At 48.5% G+C, this 16,955-nt stretch overlaps 4 protein-coding genes across 5 annotated transcripts in view; 2 read left to right on the top strand and 2 right to left on the bottom strand.

Annotated features, from left to right (window-relative positions):
• LOC146009797 (uncharacterized) overlaps nt 1-16,955 on the top strand; it is a 928,908-nt gene that overhangs the window by 367,772 nt on the left and 544,181 nt on the right. The gene's annotated exons all lie outside the window — the stretch shown is intronic.
• LOC146009834 (uncharacterized) overlaps nt 1-16,955 on the top strand; it is a 547,900-nt gene that overhangs the window by 119,782 nt on the left and 411,163 nt on the right. The window lies entirely within an intron of this gene.
• The window catches only part of LOC146009794 (uncharacterized), a 381,786-nt gene that overhangs the window by 270,893 nt on the left and 93,938 nt on the right, over nt 1-16,955 (bottom strand). The gene's annotated exons all lie outside the window — the stretch shown is intronic.
• LOC146009837 (uncharacterized) lies at nt 3,068-9,653 on the bottom strand. Of its 2 annotated transcripts, none has more exons than XM_083150368.1 (3): nt 9,422-9,653; nt 8,924-9,323; nt 3,068-6,599 (listed from the first exon to the last, which is right to left on the bottom strand). In XM_083150368.1, the coding sequence occupies exons 2-3, from the start codon at nt 9,303-9,305 to the stop codon at nt 5,530-5,532; spliced, it is 1,452 nt and encodes a 483-aa protein (XP_083006494.1). In that variant the 5' UTR covers nt 9,306-9,323; nt 9,422-9,653; the 3' UTR covers nt 3,068-5,529. The 2 variants fall into 2 exon arrangements, with proteins under 2 accessions (XP_083006494.1, XP_083006493.1); XM_083150367.1 differs by having other exon boundaries at nt 3,068-6,602; nt 9,422-9,652.

The following is a 16,955-nucleotide window of genomic DNA, read 5'->3' as shown; positions in this document are numbered from 1 at the left end:
TATACATATATATATATATATACATATATATATATATATATATATATATACATATACTGTATATATATATACATATATATATATACATATATATATACATATATATATACATATACATATATATACACATATACATATATATATATATGTGTGTATATATATATATGATTTCATTTTCTACATTTTGAAGATTTTTACATGCGGGGGGGGTTGGAGCTGGGGGGGAGCGCTGCGGCTGCGGCTGCTTCTTGATGACAGGGAGCGAGGGAGGGGGAGCGGCTGCCGGAGGGAGCGCAGCTGCCGGGCGGGTGGGAGGGAGGGAGAGCGGCTGCCGGGCGGGTGGGAGGGAGAGCTGCGGATCGGTGGTGATCGGTGCCAGCACCGATCACCGCCGATCCCTGTGTTACCGAGCGGCTTAGCCGCCGGTAACACAGAAATAGCTGTGATTGGCTGTTCACATTTGAACAGCCAATCACAGCGATCGCCGACCGGTGGGGGCATCCCTGCCCCCCCCGGGCGGCGAGGGGGGATGTCTGCTGTCGGGGACAGCAGACATTTCCAAACTGTCACCGCGTCTCTAGACGCAGTGACAGTTTGAAGCCATGACGTATATATACGTCAACGGTCGGGAAGTACTTCCCGGCCATGACGTATATATACGTCAAATGTCGTGAAGGGGTTAATAAAACAGTGTAAAGAAACATACAGTGCAGCAGGTGAGTTCTGTCTCCCACGTCCGTCCACCCTCTAGCTCCGTCTCTCCCCCGTCCCCTCTCCCTCCCCAGCGCTGCTGCTGTGGATGGAAGAGTACAGCAGCCAGGAGCTCAGGCAGGAGGGTCCCCGTTTACTAAAGAATCACAGTGGGCTCTTCTGCCTGTGCTCTAGGTGCTGCAGTACATTCCGGTCCCCCGCAGCAGCGAGGAGGAGGGAGGGCGGACATGGGAGAGACGGAGATCGCCTGCTGCACATGTATGTTTATGTAGTTTTTTAGAAATAATATAGGGAAGCACTCGCTGCGGGGGGTTACGCCAGTTCCTATTTGGCGTAACCCCATGGAAGCCCCGTGCCCATCTGCGCCGCACCCCCCTCAGCTGTGTCCGGGCAGCCTCCTGCTGTGCTGCCCGGAACAGTAATTTCCTCCTGCCTGCACCACTTCTGAGTGCAGGGAGGAGGAACCGGAGCCCTTACAGCTGTGTAAGGGTTCCGGCAGGGAGGGGGGACCCAGTGCACATCGCCGGGCATCGCTTTTGCGTTAATAATCGCATATGTTACTGCATATGCGATTATTAACTATGCGAATGCCGGCGATGTGCACCGGGGATTATTGATGAATCTCGCCCAATATAATTATCCTCTTCGCTGGTGTACACAATTTAAATATTTGTGTACACGGGTCTCCCATTCCCCTTCTGATTTGATAACTCTGAATTTGTCCCCGCAAGTTGACTCACTACGCCAAAAAAAAATTGTGTTTGGCAGACGCTTCCTCTATCGGTTACTGGTAGAGTGAACCTCATTAAAATCATTGTCCAGACAAAATTTTTATATATTCTTCAGAATTCCCGTGTATATCCCAATCTCCCAGCTTAAGCTTATCACCCAATATATTGTCTTCTTTGTTTGGGGAGGCAAACTCTCACGTGCATGTCCCGATACGATGGAGGTCTGGCACTCCCCGATTATACAACTTAGCGGCCCATTTGGCTCAGTTAGTGGAATGGGTCACGCCTGCGGATTATGGGAATTTACCTATTGCTCTTTTAAGTAAGGTGGGGCTACTTTTCACACCTTTGCAATTTTTATTAGCGTGAACGCCATTGGTCACACTCCCCCCCCCCCCCTTCTGCAACAGGCTCGCAGAGTATGGTTGGTGGTGGGGGTCATATTGGGCAACCCAGTGGTAGACTCCTGTTCCCCTATCTGGAGGAATAAGGACTTTCCTGAACTTCACAAACTAAGGGCTGGTCCGGACTGGACGCCTTTTGGGGTCTCTGAGATTGGTCATCTTTTCCAGGACGGGATACTTCACTCCTTTGAACAAATGGTGACTATGTATGTAGAACCACGCCACTATTTCTATAAATATCTCCAACTTAGACACGCGGTGGCTGCGCAGTGGAGGGGGAATGTTCCTGAACTTGTAGAATGCCCTGTCCGCGCAATGATCCGTAAGCTGCCAGACCGGAGAAGGGTTTCTGTACTGTACTCTCCTCACCTTCTCTGGCGTAGATCAACTAGGTACTTTGCAAGCTAGATGGGCAGTGGATATGGGGCCCATTGAGGATGAGGACTGGTATCATATGCTGGGTTCCCCTAGGGGTGCTACGGCGTTTGCCAGGTTCCAGCAGATTCAATTGTACATCCTGCACCGAGTTTATTGGACCCCACACAGATTGATGCAGATGGGTGGTACTGGGTCCGACGCCAGTCCTAAATGTCTGGGGCTGACTTCTGGCATCTGCTGTGGCGTTGCCCACGGGTACATTCCTTCTGGGAAGCAGTCTTAGCAAATGTTCGAGTTACAGGTGTGCAGGCCCTCTCGCATTTGTATCTTTGGTTTGGATTTGGAAGAGCTACTCCCTAAATATCACAGAATATATGTTAATAATCTTCTCACCCTGGCCCGTGTATGCACTGGTAGAGCCTGGATGAGTCCGGCCCCTCCGTCTTCTAATATGTGGGCTGCGCTTGTCAATACCACTGTATCACAGGAGCGATTTATGTATACTAAACGGGACTGTCTGGGAAAATTCAGTAAAGTTTGGGACCGATGGCGCAGACCTCAGCATTGTACTTACAGGATCCCTGCCCGTAATTCATCAATACTATCTATATGTTTAGAAAGGATAACCTGTCGTCTGTACCCAAGGCCATGGCCCATTTGTCTCCCTGTATTTCCCCTTTTTTTTCTCCAACTGTCTATGATCCTGATGATTATGACTAAGCTGTAAACACATTTCTGATCGTACAGTATATTACTTTTTGGAATAATGCACCACTCATGTAATGTTTAAATTTATAGTTTATTTTACATATATTGTTTGTATTTTTAAAACTCAATAAAAATACATAATTAAAAAAAAAACACATGGTAAAGGGGGATGATTATATATATAAATCACTGTCTGCTCCATTTCAAGAAATTTATTTGTGTACCTAACTTTAAAAAGGTTAAAGACCATAAATGCACTGGCTGCACCAATAGTGCTATCTATTCTGGTGTGTGAGTGTTGGCACAATAGCAGCCTGTTACTGACAGACAGACACACTAACTCGGTCACCTGCCAGAACGCACCGTATGAACATCACTTCTTATAAACAGGCTGCGTAAATAATGCCACCTCTCCCTGTGTAATACGGTCTGTGCATTATTGGTCTATACGACTTAGCGGGCCTGATTGACAGAGACACTCTCACGTTTTCAACGGTGTGCCAGAACGCACCATCATTCGGTGATTAAATTCTCACTTATAGAAAGAAATTATAACCATTGACGGCGCCACCTGCTGGATCTGATGTGCAAATAACCATCACATTGCTATGCCATTTTGGTATATGCTGGGTGATCCACAGTAGGTGTTGAACAGATCTCCTCACAGGTCTATATATATTTTGAGATTATTTACTCCTACTCTCGCATACTCAGAAACATACAGTACTCAGCTAGTTCTGTGAGCCTCTTCATGCGAAACACGTGTTGCCAATACTGTTACAGACACAACTGAAAGTATCTCTGATTAACAGACAACAGTTTCTAGTGTCACATCCATTGGACACAACAATAGGCAGCTACAGAAGTAGAATTATAAGGCACCAACTGAAAATAAACACAAAATCCTCCTGACATACTGCTGGGAAGCAATTACATTTGTATATTAGGAGGGATTCACCTGTCTGAAGAAACTAACAGGCCCCAATTGAACGCCCACGTCAGCAATTTTTAATCACATTCTCACTGTGTTTATTCCACTGACTTGTTGTGTGTGTTTTTAATACTTCGCAATTTTTAGTCTTAATCTAATAAAAGGTAAATTTTATGTGTATATTTCCTCTGGTGCATCACACCGTAACAATCCTTTCCTTCCTTTTGTTTACTGTTCCAAATATTGTCCAGTGATAGCACACCCCACACCAATCCACAGAAAGGACCCAACTGGGGACCTAAGGGGGGCCGTTTAACAAATACAATTTCATTGGCTAATATTTCAGTCTTGTGCGATAGACTTCCTGCTACGATTCTCTGTATGATGGCTGATGGGACAAGGTCAGACTACCGAATATTCAGAATCACTGTTCACCATTGGGGTCCATCTAGCAGTCCAACAGCAGGTGCACCACCTTTTGCTGCAGCACGTTTGTTGGTACCATTAGGGACCCATCCTGTCCCCCATTACAGGGGACAGGATTACAGCTCCTCAGAGCTCTATTGAAAGAGCAGGGGGATACATTGTAAACCTGATGAGAACCACACAGGTACTACTGTACATGCAGGTGCCCCTTCACGGCTTGGAGCCCAGAGGCAGGTGTCTCCTTTACTATAAATTATTCATTATTGAATTTCCACCTTGTTTTACGGTTTATTTATTACAGTTTGTTATAGAACTTTTGCTCTTTGTAATTAGAACTAGTGATAAACCAAAGTGGGTGGTTACAGAGTCACAGTGGAAGGAGGGCCCTGCTCGCAGGCTTATACTCTATGGGAAATAAGAATGTGATACACAGGTGTTATATTTTGCATATTGGTCACCAGATTGCAGAGGCTCCGGGTGGGCTGTATGAGACAGTGACCCAGCGATGTTGGCTGGGGGTCAGGAGAAGACACACAATAAGTGAGGACTGTACGGAGGGGAGGTGATTGGACAGGGAAGGTTTATGAAGATAAGATGGGTCTCGAATATGATAAGATGCATAAAGAGGGTAGTTTTCAGGGAACATTCAGGGATTAGAGGAGACTTATTGGGGGTGGGTGCAGCCCAAAGAAAGTCCTATGAGATAAGGTACATTTTTGTCATCAGGTTTATGGCCTTATGTGTAAGGAACAGTATTTATGTTGTTTACAGTAGAACACAGGTAACCAATGGAGGGACTGACAGAGCAGATTCGGGAACGATGAATGTCTGACGAGGAAGATCAGTCGCAGCTGCAGTCAGCACGGACTGTAGTGGTGAGAGTCTGTATTGGGGAAGACCAGTAAGGAGATTATTGCAATAACCAATGCGGGAGATGATGAGAGCAGGGATTAGCAGTGTCCTGTGTGAGGTATGGTCATCTTCCTTATCTGGGACGGTGCTGTGCGGTATATTGATGATATACATATTTGGGAGGTTAGTGACAATGTGGTGTTCTTAGTGTACAGTGATGCTGACATCTTATTACATAAATTCCAGTCTTATATTGATGACATCCAGTCCAACTATATATGTGGATGGTAATGTACTATAACATGTTATATACAGCATAATCTCCATCTGTTTCATGGCCCTTATCTCCTGACGTTTAACAAGAGACTTCCGTGTAAGGTTTGGAACATTATGAACAAGAAAGTGGTTTCTCCACATTGTGACTTCTCTGATGTTTAACAAGTTGTGATTTGTGTGTAAAACATTTCCCACACTCAGAGCATAGAAATGGTTTCTCCCCTGTGTGACATCTCTGATGTATAGCAAGATATGATTTCTGTGTAAAACATTTCCCACACTCAAAGCACGGAAATGGTTTCTCAAATGTGTGACTTTTCCGATGCATAACAAGATATGAGTTCCGTGCAAAACATTTCCCACACTCAGAGCAGGAAAATGGTTTCTCACCTGTGTGACATCTCATATGTATCACAAGATTTGCTTTCTGTGTAAAAAGTTTACCACACTCAGAACATGGAAATGGTTTCTCACCTGTGTGACATCTCTGATGTGTAACAAGACATGATTTCTGTGTAAAACATTTACCACACTCAGAGCAAGAAAATGGGCTCTCCCCTGTGTGAATTATTTTGTGTCTAACAAGTTCTGATTTCTGTGAAAAACATTTCCCACACTCAGAACATGAAAATGGTTTCTCACCTGTGTGACATCTCATATGTACAAATAGACTTGATTTTTGTGGAAAACGTTTCCCACACTCAGAACATGGAAATGGCCTCTCACCTGTGTGACTTCTCTGATGTATAACAAGATATGAGTTCCGTGTAAAACATTTCCCACAATAAGAGCACGGAAATGGTTTCTCACCTGTGTGACTTCTCTGATGTACAACAAGATATGAGTTCTGTGTAAAACATTTCCCACACTCAGAACATGGATAAGGTTTCCCTCCTGACTTAGCTGGTTGATCATTAATGAGTGGTGTGTTCTGTTGAACATCTATAGAGCAGGTATATACTTTATCTACTGTCGGACCTGTAATAGGTGTAACAATAACTGGGATATCAGCAGAACACTGGGCGTGATTAGAGGGATCACATGGTATATCTGCACTGGGAGGTACTGGGTGTATTATTGGGGTGTTGGGGTTTTGTCCTGGAGAACCGCGTGTGAGATCTTCTATGTTACCATCTGGAGATAAGAGATGTCTGGCTGAGATATTCCTTCTGTTACATCCATCTGCTGGGAATATAATATAATAATATATGTCACTATTCACATTACAGCCATCAGCAGCACATAGTATAACACTAAGAGATATGATATACACCAGAGAGTGCGGGGAGGAGACTGGTCAGATCTCTGGGATGGTAACATACAGTGACATGATGTGAGGGGGAGAGCAGGAGTATAATAGGGGCTGATGGCTCCTGATGTATGAGATGCACCAGAGAGTGCGGGGAGGAGACTGGTCAGATCTCTGGGCTGGTAACACACAGTGACATGATGTGAGGGGGAGAGCAGGAGTATAATAGGGGCTGATGGCTCCTGATGTATGAGATACACCAGAGAGTGCGGGGAGGAGACTGGTCAGATCTCTGGGCTGGTAACACACAGTGACATGATGTGAGGGGGAGAGCAGGAGTATAATAGGGGCTGATGGCTCCTGATGTATGAGATACACCAGAGAGTGCGGGGAGGAGACTGGTCAGATCTCTGGGCTGGTAACACACAGTGACATGATGTGAGGGGGAGAACAGGAGTATAATAGGGGCTGATGGCTCCTGATGTATGAGATACACCAGAGAGTGCGGGGAGGAGACTGGTCAGATCTCTGGGCTGGTAACACACAGTGACATGATGTGAGGGGGAGAGCAGGAGTATAATAGGGGCTGATGGCACCTGGTGTATGAGATACACCAGAGAGTGCGGGGAGGAGACTGGTCAGATCTCTGGGCTGGTAACACACAGTGACATGATGTGAGGGGGAGAGCAGGAGTATAATAGGGGCTGATGGCTCCTGATGTATGAGATACACCAGAGAGTGCGGGGAGGAGACTGGTCAGATCTCTGGGCTGGTAACACACAGTGACATGATGTGAGGGGGAGAACAGGAGTATAATAGGAGCTGATGGCTCCTGATGTATGAGATACACCAGAGAGTGCGGGGACGAGAGTGGTCAGATTTCTGGGCTGGTAACACACAGTGACATGATGTGAGGGGGAGAGCGGGAGTATAATAGGGGCTGATGGCTCCTGATGTATGAGATACACCAGAGAGTGCGGGGAGGAGACTGGTCAGATCTCTGGACTGGTAACACACAGTGACATGATGTGAGGGGAAGAGCAGGAGGATAATAGGGCTGATGGCTCCTGATGTATGAGATACACCAGAGAGTGCTGGGAGGAGACTGGTCAGATCTCTGGGCTGGTAACACACAGTGACATGATGTGAGGGGGAGAGCGGGAGTATAATAGGGGCTGATGGCTCCTGATGTATGAGATACACCAGAGAGTGCGGGGAGGAGACTGGTCAGATCTCTGGACTGGTAACATACAGTGACATGATGTGAGGGGGAGAGCAGGAGTATAATAGGGGCTGGTGGCTCCTGATGTATGAGATACACCAGAGAGTGCAGGGAGGAGACTGGTCAGATCTCTGGGCTGGTAACACACAGTGACATGATGTGAGGGGGAGAGCAGGAGTATAATAGGGGCTGATGGCTCCTGATGTATGAGATACACCAGAGAGTGCGGGGAGGAGACTGGTCAGATCTCTGGGCTGGTAACACACAGTGACATGATGTGAGGGGAGAGCAGGAGTATAATAAGGGCTGATGGCAACGGACTCCGGAACTGTCTCCATCATTAAACATAAATTAACCCCTTCCCGACATTTGACGTACATTTACGTCATGGTCGGGATGTTCTTCCCGACACATGACGTAAATGTACGTCATGACTTTAAACTGTCACCGCGTCTATAGACGCGGTGACAGAGGGACGATGTCTGCTGTCCCTGACAGCAGACATCTTCCCTCATTGCCCAGGGGGGGCGGCGATGCCCCCCGCCATCGGCGATCGCTGCGATTGGCTGTTCAAACGTGAACAGCCAAAAGCAGCGTTTACTGTGTTATGTGTCAAAATTTTGACTCTGCTGCCCCCTAGTGTCCAAAAAAATTAAAGGAGGTTGAAATAATGATGTAATAATAAAGTTTAGATATGGTCTATGTTAGTTATTAACTATTTTGAGTGGTATGATTATTTGTCTCACAAGCAGAAAATTTTACATTTTGCAAATTGCAAAATGTTCAATTTTTTTACGACATTTTGGTATTTTTCACAAAAAAAAAAAAACTGTATCGACCAAAATTTACCACTAATTTAAAGTACAATGTCAAAAACAATCTCAAAATCACTGGGATAAGTAAAAGCAAAAAAAAGTTATCCCCACTTAAGTGATACATGTCAGATTTGAAAAAAAGGCCTCTGTCAGGAAGGCAAAAACAGGCTGCGTCGGTAAGGGGTTAAACATTAGTCTGTAATAAGTGTTTATTACTCACCTGTGCTGATATCTGTAGGGATTTCCTCCTCCTTACATTGCTGATCACCTCTCAAATACGTCTCTTCTCCTCCCTCTGTATCTTCTGCCTTCATATCAGTCACATACGTCTCTTCTTCTCCCTCTGTATCTTCTGCCTTCATATCAGTCACATACGTCTCTTCTTCTCCCTCTGTATCTTCTGCCTTCATATCAGTCACATACGTCTCTTCTTCTCCCTCTGTATCTTCTGCCTTCATATCAGTCACATACGTCTCTTCTTCTCCCTCTGTATCTTCTGCCTTCATATCAGTCACATACGTCTCTTCTTCTCCCTCTGTATCTTCTGCCTTCATATCAGTCACATACGTCTCTTCTTCTTCCTCTGTATCTTCTGTCTTCATATCGGTCAGGGATTCACTCTACATTATAATATCAGTGTATAAGACCCACAGCTTCTGTACAGATCATATAGTGACAGTCACTGTGGTATATTGGTGAGACCCTAAATCCCACTTACCTGATCCCCCTGTGGGGTCCTGTGATTCTCCTCTGTACAATCCTGGGAATACAGAGGACGGGGACATCTCTCTGGGGTATTCCTGTTACTGGGCCCATCTGTAGGAGACACACAGTGACTGAGGACATGGTATATATGTGATTATCCTGGGAATACAGAGGACGGGGACATCTCTCTGCGGTATTCCTGTTACTGGCCCATCTGTAGGAGACACACAGTGACTGAGGACATGGTATATATGTGATTATCCTGGGAATACAGAGGACGGGGACATCTCTCTGGGGTATCTCTGTTACTGGCCCCATCTGTAGGAGACACGCAGTGACTGAGGTCATTGTATATATGTGATTATCCTGGGAATACAGAGGACGGGGACATCTCTCTGGGGTATCTCTGTTACTGGTCCCATCTGTAGGAGACACGCAGTGACTGAGGACATTGTATATATGTGATTATCCTGGGAATACAGAGGATGGGGACATCTCTCTGGGGTATTCCTGTTACTGGGCCCATCTGTAGGAGACACACAGTGACTGAGGACATGGTATATATGTGATTATCCTGGGAATACAGAGGACGAGGACGAGGACATCTCTCTGGGGTATTCCTGTTACTGGCCTATCTGTAGGAGACACGCAGTGACTGAGGACATGGTATATATGTGATTATCCTGGGAATACAGAGGACGAGGACATCTCTCTGGGGTATTCCTGTTACTGGCCCCATCTGTAGGAGACACGCAGTGACTGAGGACATTGTATATATGTGATTATCCTGGGAATACAGAGGACGGGGACATCTCTCTGGGGTATTCCTGTTACTGGGCCCATCTGTAGGAGACACACAGTGACTGAGTACATGGTATATATGTGATTATCCTGGGAATACAGAGGACGGGGACATCTCTCTGGGGTATTCCTGTTACTGGGCCCATCTGTAGGAGACACACAGTGACTGAGTACATGGTATATATGTGATTATCCTGGGAATACAGAGGACGGGGACATCTCTCTGGGGTATTCCTGTTACTGGGCCCATCTGTAGGAGACACGCAGTGACTGAGGACATGGTATATATGTGATTATCCTGGGAATACAGAGGACGGGGACATCTCTCTGGGGTATTCCTGTTACTGGCCCCATCTGTAGGAGACACACAGTGACTGAGGACATGGTATATATGTGATTATCCTGGGAATACAGAGGACGGGGACATCTCTCTGGGGTATCTCTGTTACTGGGCCCATCTGTAGGAGACACACAGTGACTGAGGACATGGTATATATGTGATTATCCTGGGAATACAGAGGACGGGGACATCTCTCTGGGGTATTCCTGTTACTGGGCCCATCTGTAGGAGACACACAGTGACTGAGGACATGGTATATATGTGATTATCCTGGGAATACAGAGGACGGGGACATCTCTCTGGGGTATTCCTGTTACTGGGCCCATCTGTAGGAGACACGCAGTGACTGAGTACATGGTATATATGTGATTATCATGGGAATACAGAGGACGGGGACATCTCTCTGGGGTATTTCTGTTACTGGGCCCATCTGTAGGAGACACGCAGTGACTGAGGACATTGTATATATGTGATTATCCTGGGAATACAGAGGACGGGGACATCTCTCAGGGGTATTCCTGTTACTGGTCCCATCTGTAGGAGACACGCAGTGACTGAGGACATGGTATATATGTGATTATCCTGGGAATACAGAGGACGGGGACATCTCTCTGGGGTATCTCTGTTACTGGGCCCATCTGTAGGAGACACACAGTGACTGAGGACATGGTATATATGTGATTATCATGGGAATACAGAGGACGGGGACATCTCTCTGGGGTATTTCTGTTACTGGGCCCATCTGTAGGAGACACGCAGTGACTGAGGACATTGTATATATGTGATTATCCTGGGAATACAGAGGACGGGGACATCTCTCAGGGGTATTCCTGTTACTGGGCCCATCTGTAGGAGACACGCAGTGACTGAGGACATTGTATATATGTGATTATCCTGGGAATACAGAGGACATGGACATCTCTCTGGGGTATTCCTGTTACTGGGCCCATCTGTAGGAGACACGCAGTGACTGAGGACATTGTATATATGTGATTATCCTGGGAATACAGAGGACGGGGACATCTCTCTGGGGTATTCCTGTTACTGGGCCCATCTGTAGGAGACACACAGTGACTGAGGACATTGTATATATGTGATTATCCTGGGAATACAGAGGACGGGGACATCTCTCTGGGGTATTCCTGTTACTGGGCCCATCTGTCGGAGACACGCAGTGACTGAGGACATTGTATATATGTGATTATCCTGGGAATACAGAGGACGAGGACATCTCTCTGGGGTATTCCTGTTACTGGCCCCATCTGTCCGAAATACAGTCTCTGGATGGAGGCACTCCCGAAATAAAGAACAGAACCTGATATACAACACTTTATTTCGGGAGTGCCTCCATCCAGAGACTATATATATATGTGATTATCAGATGCTGGGTGTATATAGGGGACCCCCATACCTGCTCTCCCCTGTACAATAATTGTCTCCTCTTACCCAGTGATGTGAGGGGCCGGTGATTCTCCATCATCACGTCCTTGTACAGACCCCTGTGTTCCTCTATATACTCCCCCTCCTGCATGGAGAGATAGACAGTGACATCCTGACACCTTATAGGCACCTGACACACACAATGATACAGTCATCACCCAGACACATCCCCCGGTGTTACTGTATAACGTCCCATTCCCAGCAGTCACCTCTCCGGTCACATCCCCCGGTGTTAATGTATAACGCCCCATTCCCAGCAGTCACCTCTCCTGTCACATCCCCCGGTGTTACTGTATAACGTCCCATTCCCAGCAGTCACCTCTCTGGTCACATCCCCCGGTGTTACTGTATAACGTCCCATTCCCAGCAGTCACCTCTCCGGTCACATCCCCCGGTGTTACTGTATAACGTCCCATTCCCAGCAGTCACCTCTCCGGTCACACCCCCCGGTGTTACTGTATAACGTCCCATTCCCAGCAGTCACCTCTCCGGTCACATCCCCCGGTGTTACTGTATAATGTCCCATTCCCAGCGGTCACCTCTCTGGTCACATTCCCCGGTGTTACTGTATAACGTCCCATTCCCAGCAGTCACCTCTCCGGTCACATCCCCCCGGTGTTACTGTATAATGTCCCATTCCCAGTAGTCACCTCTCCTGTCACATGCCCCGGTGTTACTGTATAACTTCCCATTCCCAGCAGTCACCTCTCCGGTCACATCCCCCGGTGTTACTGTATAACGTCCCATTCCCAGCAGTCACCTCTCGGGTCACATCCCCGGTGTTACTATATAACGTTCCATTCCCAGCAGTCACCTCTCCGGTCACATCCCCCGGTGTTACTGTATAACGTCCCATTCCCAGCAGTCACCTCTCCGGTCACATCCCCCAGTGTTACTGTATAACGTCCCATTCCCAGCAGTCACCTCTCCGGTCACATCCCCCGATGTTACTGTATAACGTCCCATTCCCAGCAGTCACCTCTCCGGCCACATCCCCCGATGTTACTGTATAACGTCCCATTCCCAGCAGTCACCTCTCCGGCCACATCCCCCGATGTTACTGTATAACGTCCCATTCCCAGCAGTCACCTCTCCTGTCAAATCCCCCGGTGTTACTGTATAACGTCCCATTCCCAGCAGTCACATCCCCTGGTGTTACTGTATAACATCCCATTCCCAGCAGTCACCTCTCCGGTCACATCCGCCGGTGTTACTGTATAAGGTCACATTCCCAGCAATCACCTCACCGGTCACATCCCCCCGGTGTTACTGTATAAGGTCCCATTCCCAGCAGTCACCTCTCCGGTCACATCCCCCGGTGTTACTGTATAACGTCCCATTCCCAGCAGTAACCTCTCCGGTCACATCCCCCGGTGTTAGGGTATAACGTCCCATTCCCAGCAGTCACCTCTCCGGTCACATCCCCCGGTGTTACTGTATAACGTCCCATTCCCAGCAGTAACCTCTCCGGTCACATCCCCCGGTGTTACTGTATAAAGTCCCATTCCCAGCTGTCACCTCTCTGGTCACATCCCCCGGTGTTACTGCATAACGTCCCATTCCTAGCGGTCACCTCTCCGGACACATCCCCTGGTGTTACTGTATAACATCCAATTACCAGCAGTCACCTTTCCTGTCACATCCCCCGGTGTTACTGTATAACGTCCCATTCCCAGCAGTCACCTCTCTGGTCACATCCCCCGATGTTACTGTATAACGTCCCATTCCCAGCAGTCACCTCTCCGGCCACATCCCCCGATGTTACTGTATAACGTCCCATTCCCAGCAGTCACCTCTCCAGTCACACCCCCGGTGTTACTGTATAACGTCCCATTCCCAGCAGTCACCTCTCCAGTCACATCCCCCGGTGTTACTGTATAACGTCCCATTCCCAGCAGTCACATCCCCTGGTGTTACTGTATAACATCCCATTCCCAGCAGTCACCTCTCCGGTCACATCCGCCGGTGTTACTGTATAAGGTCACATTCCCAGCAATCACCTCACCGGTCACATCCCCCGGTGTTACTGTATAAGGTCCCATTCCCAGCAGTAACCTCTCCAGTCACATCCACCGGTGTTACTGTATAACGTCCCATTCCCAGCAGTAACCTCTCCGGTCACATCCCCCGGTGTTACGGTATAACGTCCCATTCCCAGCAGTCAGCTCACGATCACATTCCCCGGTGTTACTGTATAACGTCCCATTCCCAGCAGTCACCTCTCCAGTCACATCCCCCGGTGTTACTGTATAAGGTCCCATTCCCAGCAGTAACCTCTCCAGTCACATCCCCCAGTGTTACTGCATAAAGTCCCATTCCCAGCTGTCACCTCTCTGGTCACATCCCCCGGTGTTACTGTATAATGTCCCATTCCCAGCAGTCAGCTCACGATCACATTCCCCGGTGTTACTGTATAACGTCCCATTCCCAGCAGTCACCTCTCCGGTCACATCCCCCAATGTTACTGTATAACGTCCCATTCCCAGCAGTCACCTCTCCGGCCACATCCCCCGATGTTACTGTATAACGTCCCATTCCCAGCAGTCACCTCTCCAGTCACACCCCCGGTGTTACTGTATAACGTCCCATTCCCAGCAGTCACCTCTTTAGTCACATCCCCCGGTGTTACTGTATAACGTCCCATTCCCAGCAGTCACATCCCCTGGTGTTACTGTATAACATCCCATTCCCAGCAGTCACCTCTCCGGTCACATCCGCCGGTGTTACTGTATAAGGTCACATTCCCAGCAATCACCACAACGGTCACATCCCCCGGTGTTACTGTATAAGGTCCCATTCCCAGCAGTAACCTCTCCGGTAACATCCCCCGGTGTTACTGTATAACGTCCCATTCCCAGCAGTAACCTCTCCGGTCACATCCCCCGGTGTTACTGTAGAACGTCCCATTCCCAGCAGTCACCTCTCCGGTCACATCCCCCCGGTGTTACTGTATAAGGTCCCATTCCCAGCTGTCACCTCTCTGGTCACATCCCCCGGTGTAACTGTATAACGTCCCATTCCCAGTAGTCAACTCTCTGGTCACATCCCCCGGTGTTACTGTATAATGTCCCATTCCCAGCAGTCAGCTCTCTGCATTCCCCGGTGTTACTGTATAACGTCCCATTCCTAGCAGTCACCTCTCCGGTCACATCCCCCGATGTTACTGTATAACGTCCCATTCCCAGCAGTCACCTCTCCGGCCACATCCCCGATGTTACTGTATAACGTCCCATTCCCAGCAGTCACCTCTCCAGTCACACCCCCGGTGTTACAGTATAACGTCCCATTCCCAGCAGTCACCTCTCCAGTCACATCCCCAGGTGTTACTGTATAAGGTCCCATTCCCAGCAGTAACCTCTCCGGTCACATCCCCCGGTGTTACCGTATGACGTCCCATTCCCAGCAGTAACCTCTCCGGTCACATCACTGGTGTTACTGTATAAAGTCCCATTCCCAGCAGTCACCTCTCCGGTCACATCCGCCGGTGTTACTGTATAAGGTCACATTCCCAGCAATCACCTCACCGGTCACATCCCCCCGGTGTTACTGTATAAGGTCCCATTCCCAGCAGTCACCTCTCCGGTCACATCCCCCGGTGTTACTGTATAACGTCCCATTCCCAGCAGTCACCTCTCCGGTCACATCCCCCGGTGTTACGGTATAACGTCCCATTCCCAGCAGTCACCTCTCCGGTCACATCCCCGGTGTTACTGTATAACGTCCCATTCCCAGCAGTCAACTCTCTGGTCACATCCCCCGGTGTTACTGTATAATGTCCCATTCCCAGCAGTCAGCTCTCCGATGACATTCCCCGGTGTTACTGTATAACGTCCCATTCCCAGCAGTCACCTCTCCGGTCACATCCCCCGATGTTACTGTATAACGTCCCATTCCCAGCAGTCACCTCTCCAGTCACACCCCCGGTGTTACTGTATAATGTCCCATTCCCAGCAGTCACCTCTCCAGTCACATCCCCCGGTGTTACTGTATAACGTCCCATTCCCAGCAGTCACATCCCCTGGTGTTACTGTATAACATCCCATTCCCAGCAGTCACCTCTCCGGTCACATCCCCCCGGTGTTACTGTATAAGGTCCCATTCCCAGCAGTAACCTCTCCGGTCACATCCCCCGGTGTTACTGTATAACGTCCCATTCCCAGCAGTAACCTCTCCGGCCACATCCCCTGCTGTTACTGTATAAAGTCCCATTCCCAGCTGTCACCTCCCCCGGTGTTACTGTATAACGTCCCATTCCTAGCGGTCACCTCTCCGGACACATCCCCAGGTGTTACTGTATAACGTCCCATTCCCAGCGGTCACCTCTCCGGTCACATCCCCTGGTGTTACTGTATAACATCCAATTCCCAGCAGTCACCTCTCCGGTCAAATCCCCCGGTGTTACTGTATAATGTCCCATTCCCAGCAGTCACCTCTCCGATCAAATCCCCTGGTGTTACTGTATAATGTCCCATTCCCAGCGGTCCCCTCTCCGGTCACATCCCCCGGTGTTACTGTATAACGTCCCATTCCCAGCAGTCACCTCTCCCGGTGTTACTGTATAATGTCCCATTCCCAGCAGTCACCTCTCCGGTCACATCCCCCAGTGTTGCTGTATAACATCCCATTCCCAGCAGTAACCTCTCCGGTCACATCCCCCGGTGTTACTGTATAACGTCCCATTCCCAGCAGTAACCTCTCCGGTCACATCCCCCGATGTTACTGTAGAACGTCCCATTCCCAGCAGTCACCTCTCCGGTCACATCCCCCGATGTTACTGTATAACGTCCCATTCCCAGCAGTCACCTCTCCGGCCACATCCCCCGATGTTACTGTATAACGTCCCATTCCCAGCAGTCACATCCCCCGGTGTTACTGTATAACGTCCCATTCCCAGCAGTCACATCCCCTGGTGTTACTGTATAACATCCCATTCCCAGCAGTCACCTCTCCGGTCACATCCGCCGGT

Source organism: Crinia signifera, chromosome 6 (assembly GCF_055691185.1).
Source record: "Crinia signifera chromosome 6, ASM5569118v1, whole genome shotgun sequence".
Taxonomy (NCBI): Eukaryota; Metazoa; Chordata; class Amphibia; order Anura; family Myobatrachidae; genus Crinia; species Crinia signifera.
This window is presented reverse-complemented; position numbering and strand designations above follow the sequence as displayed.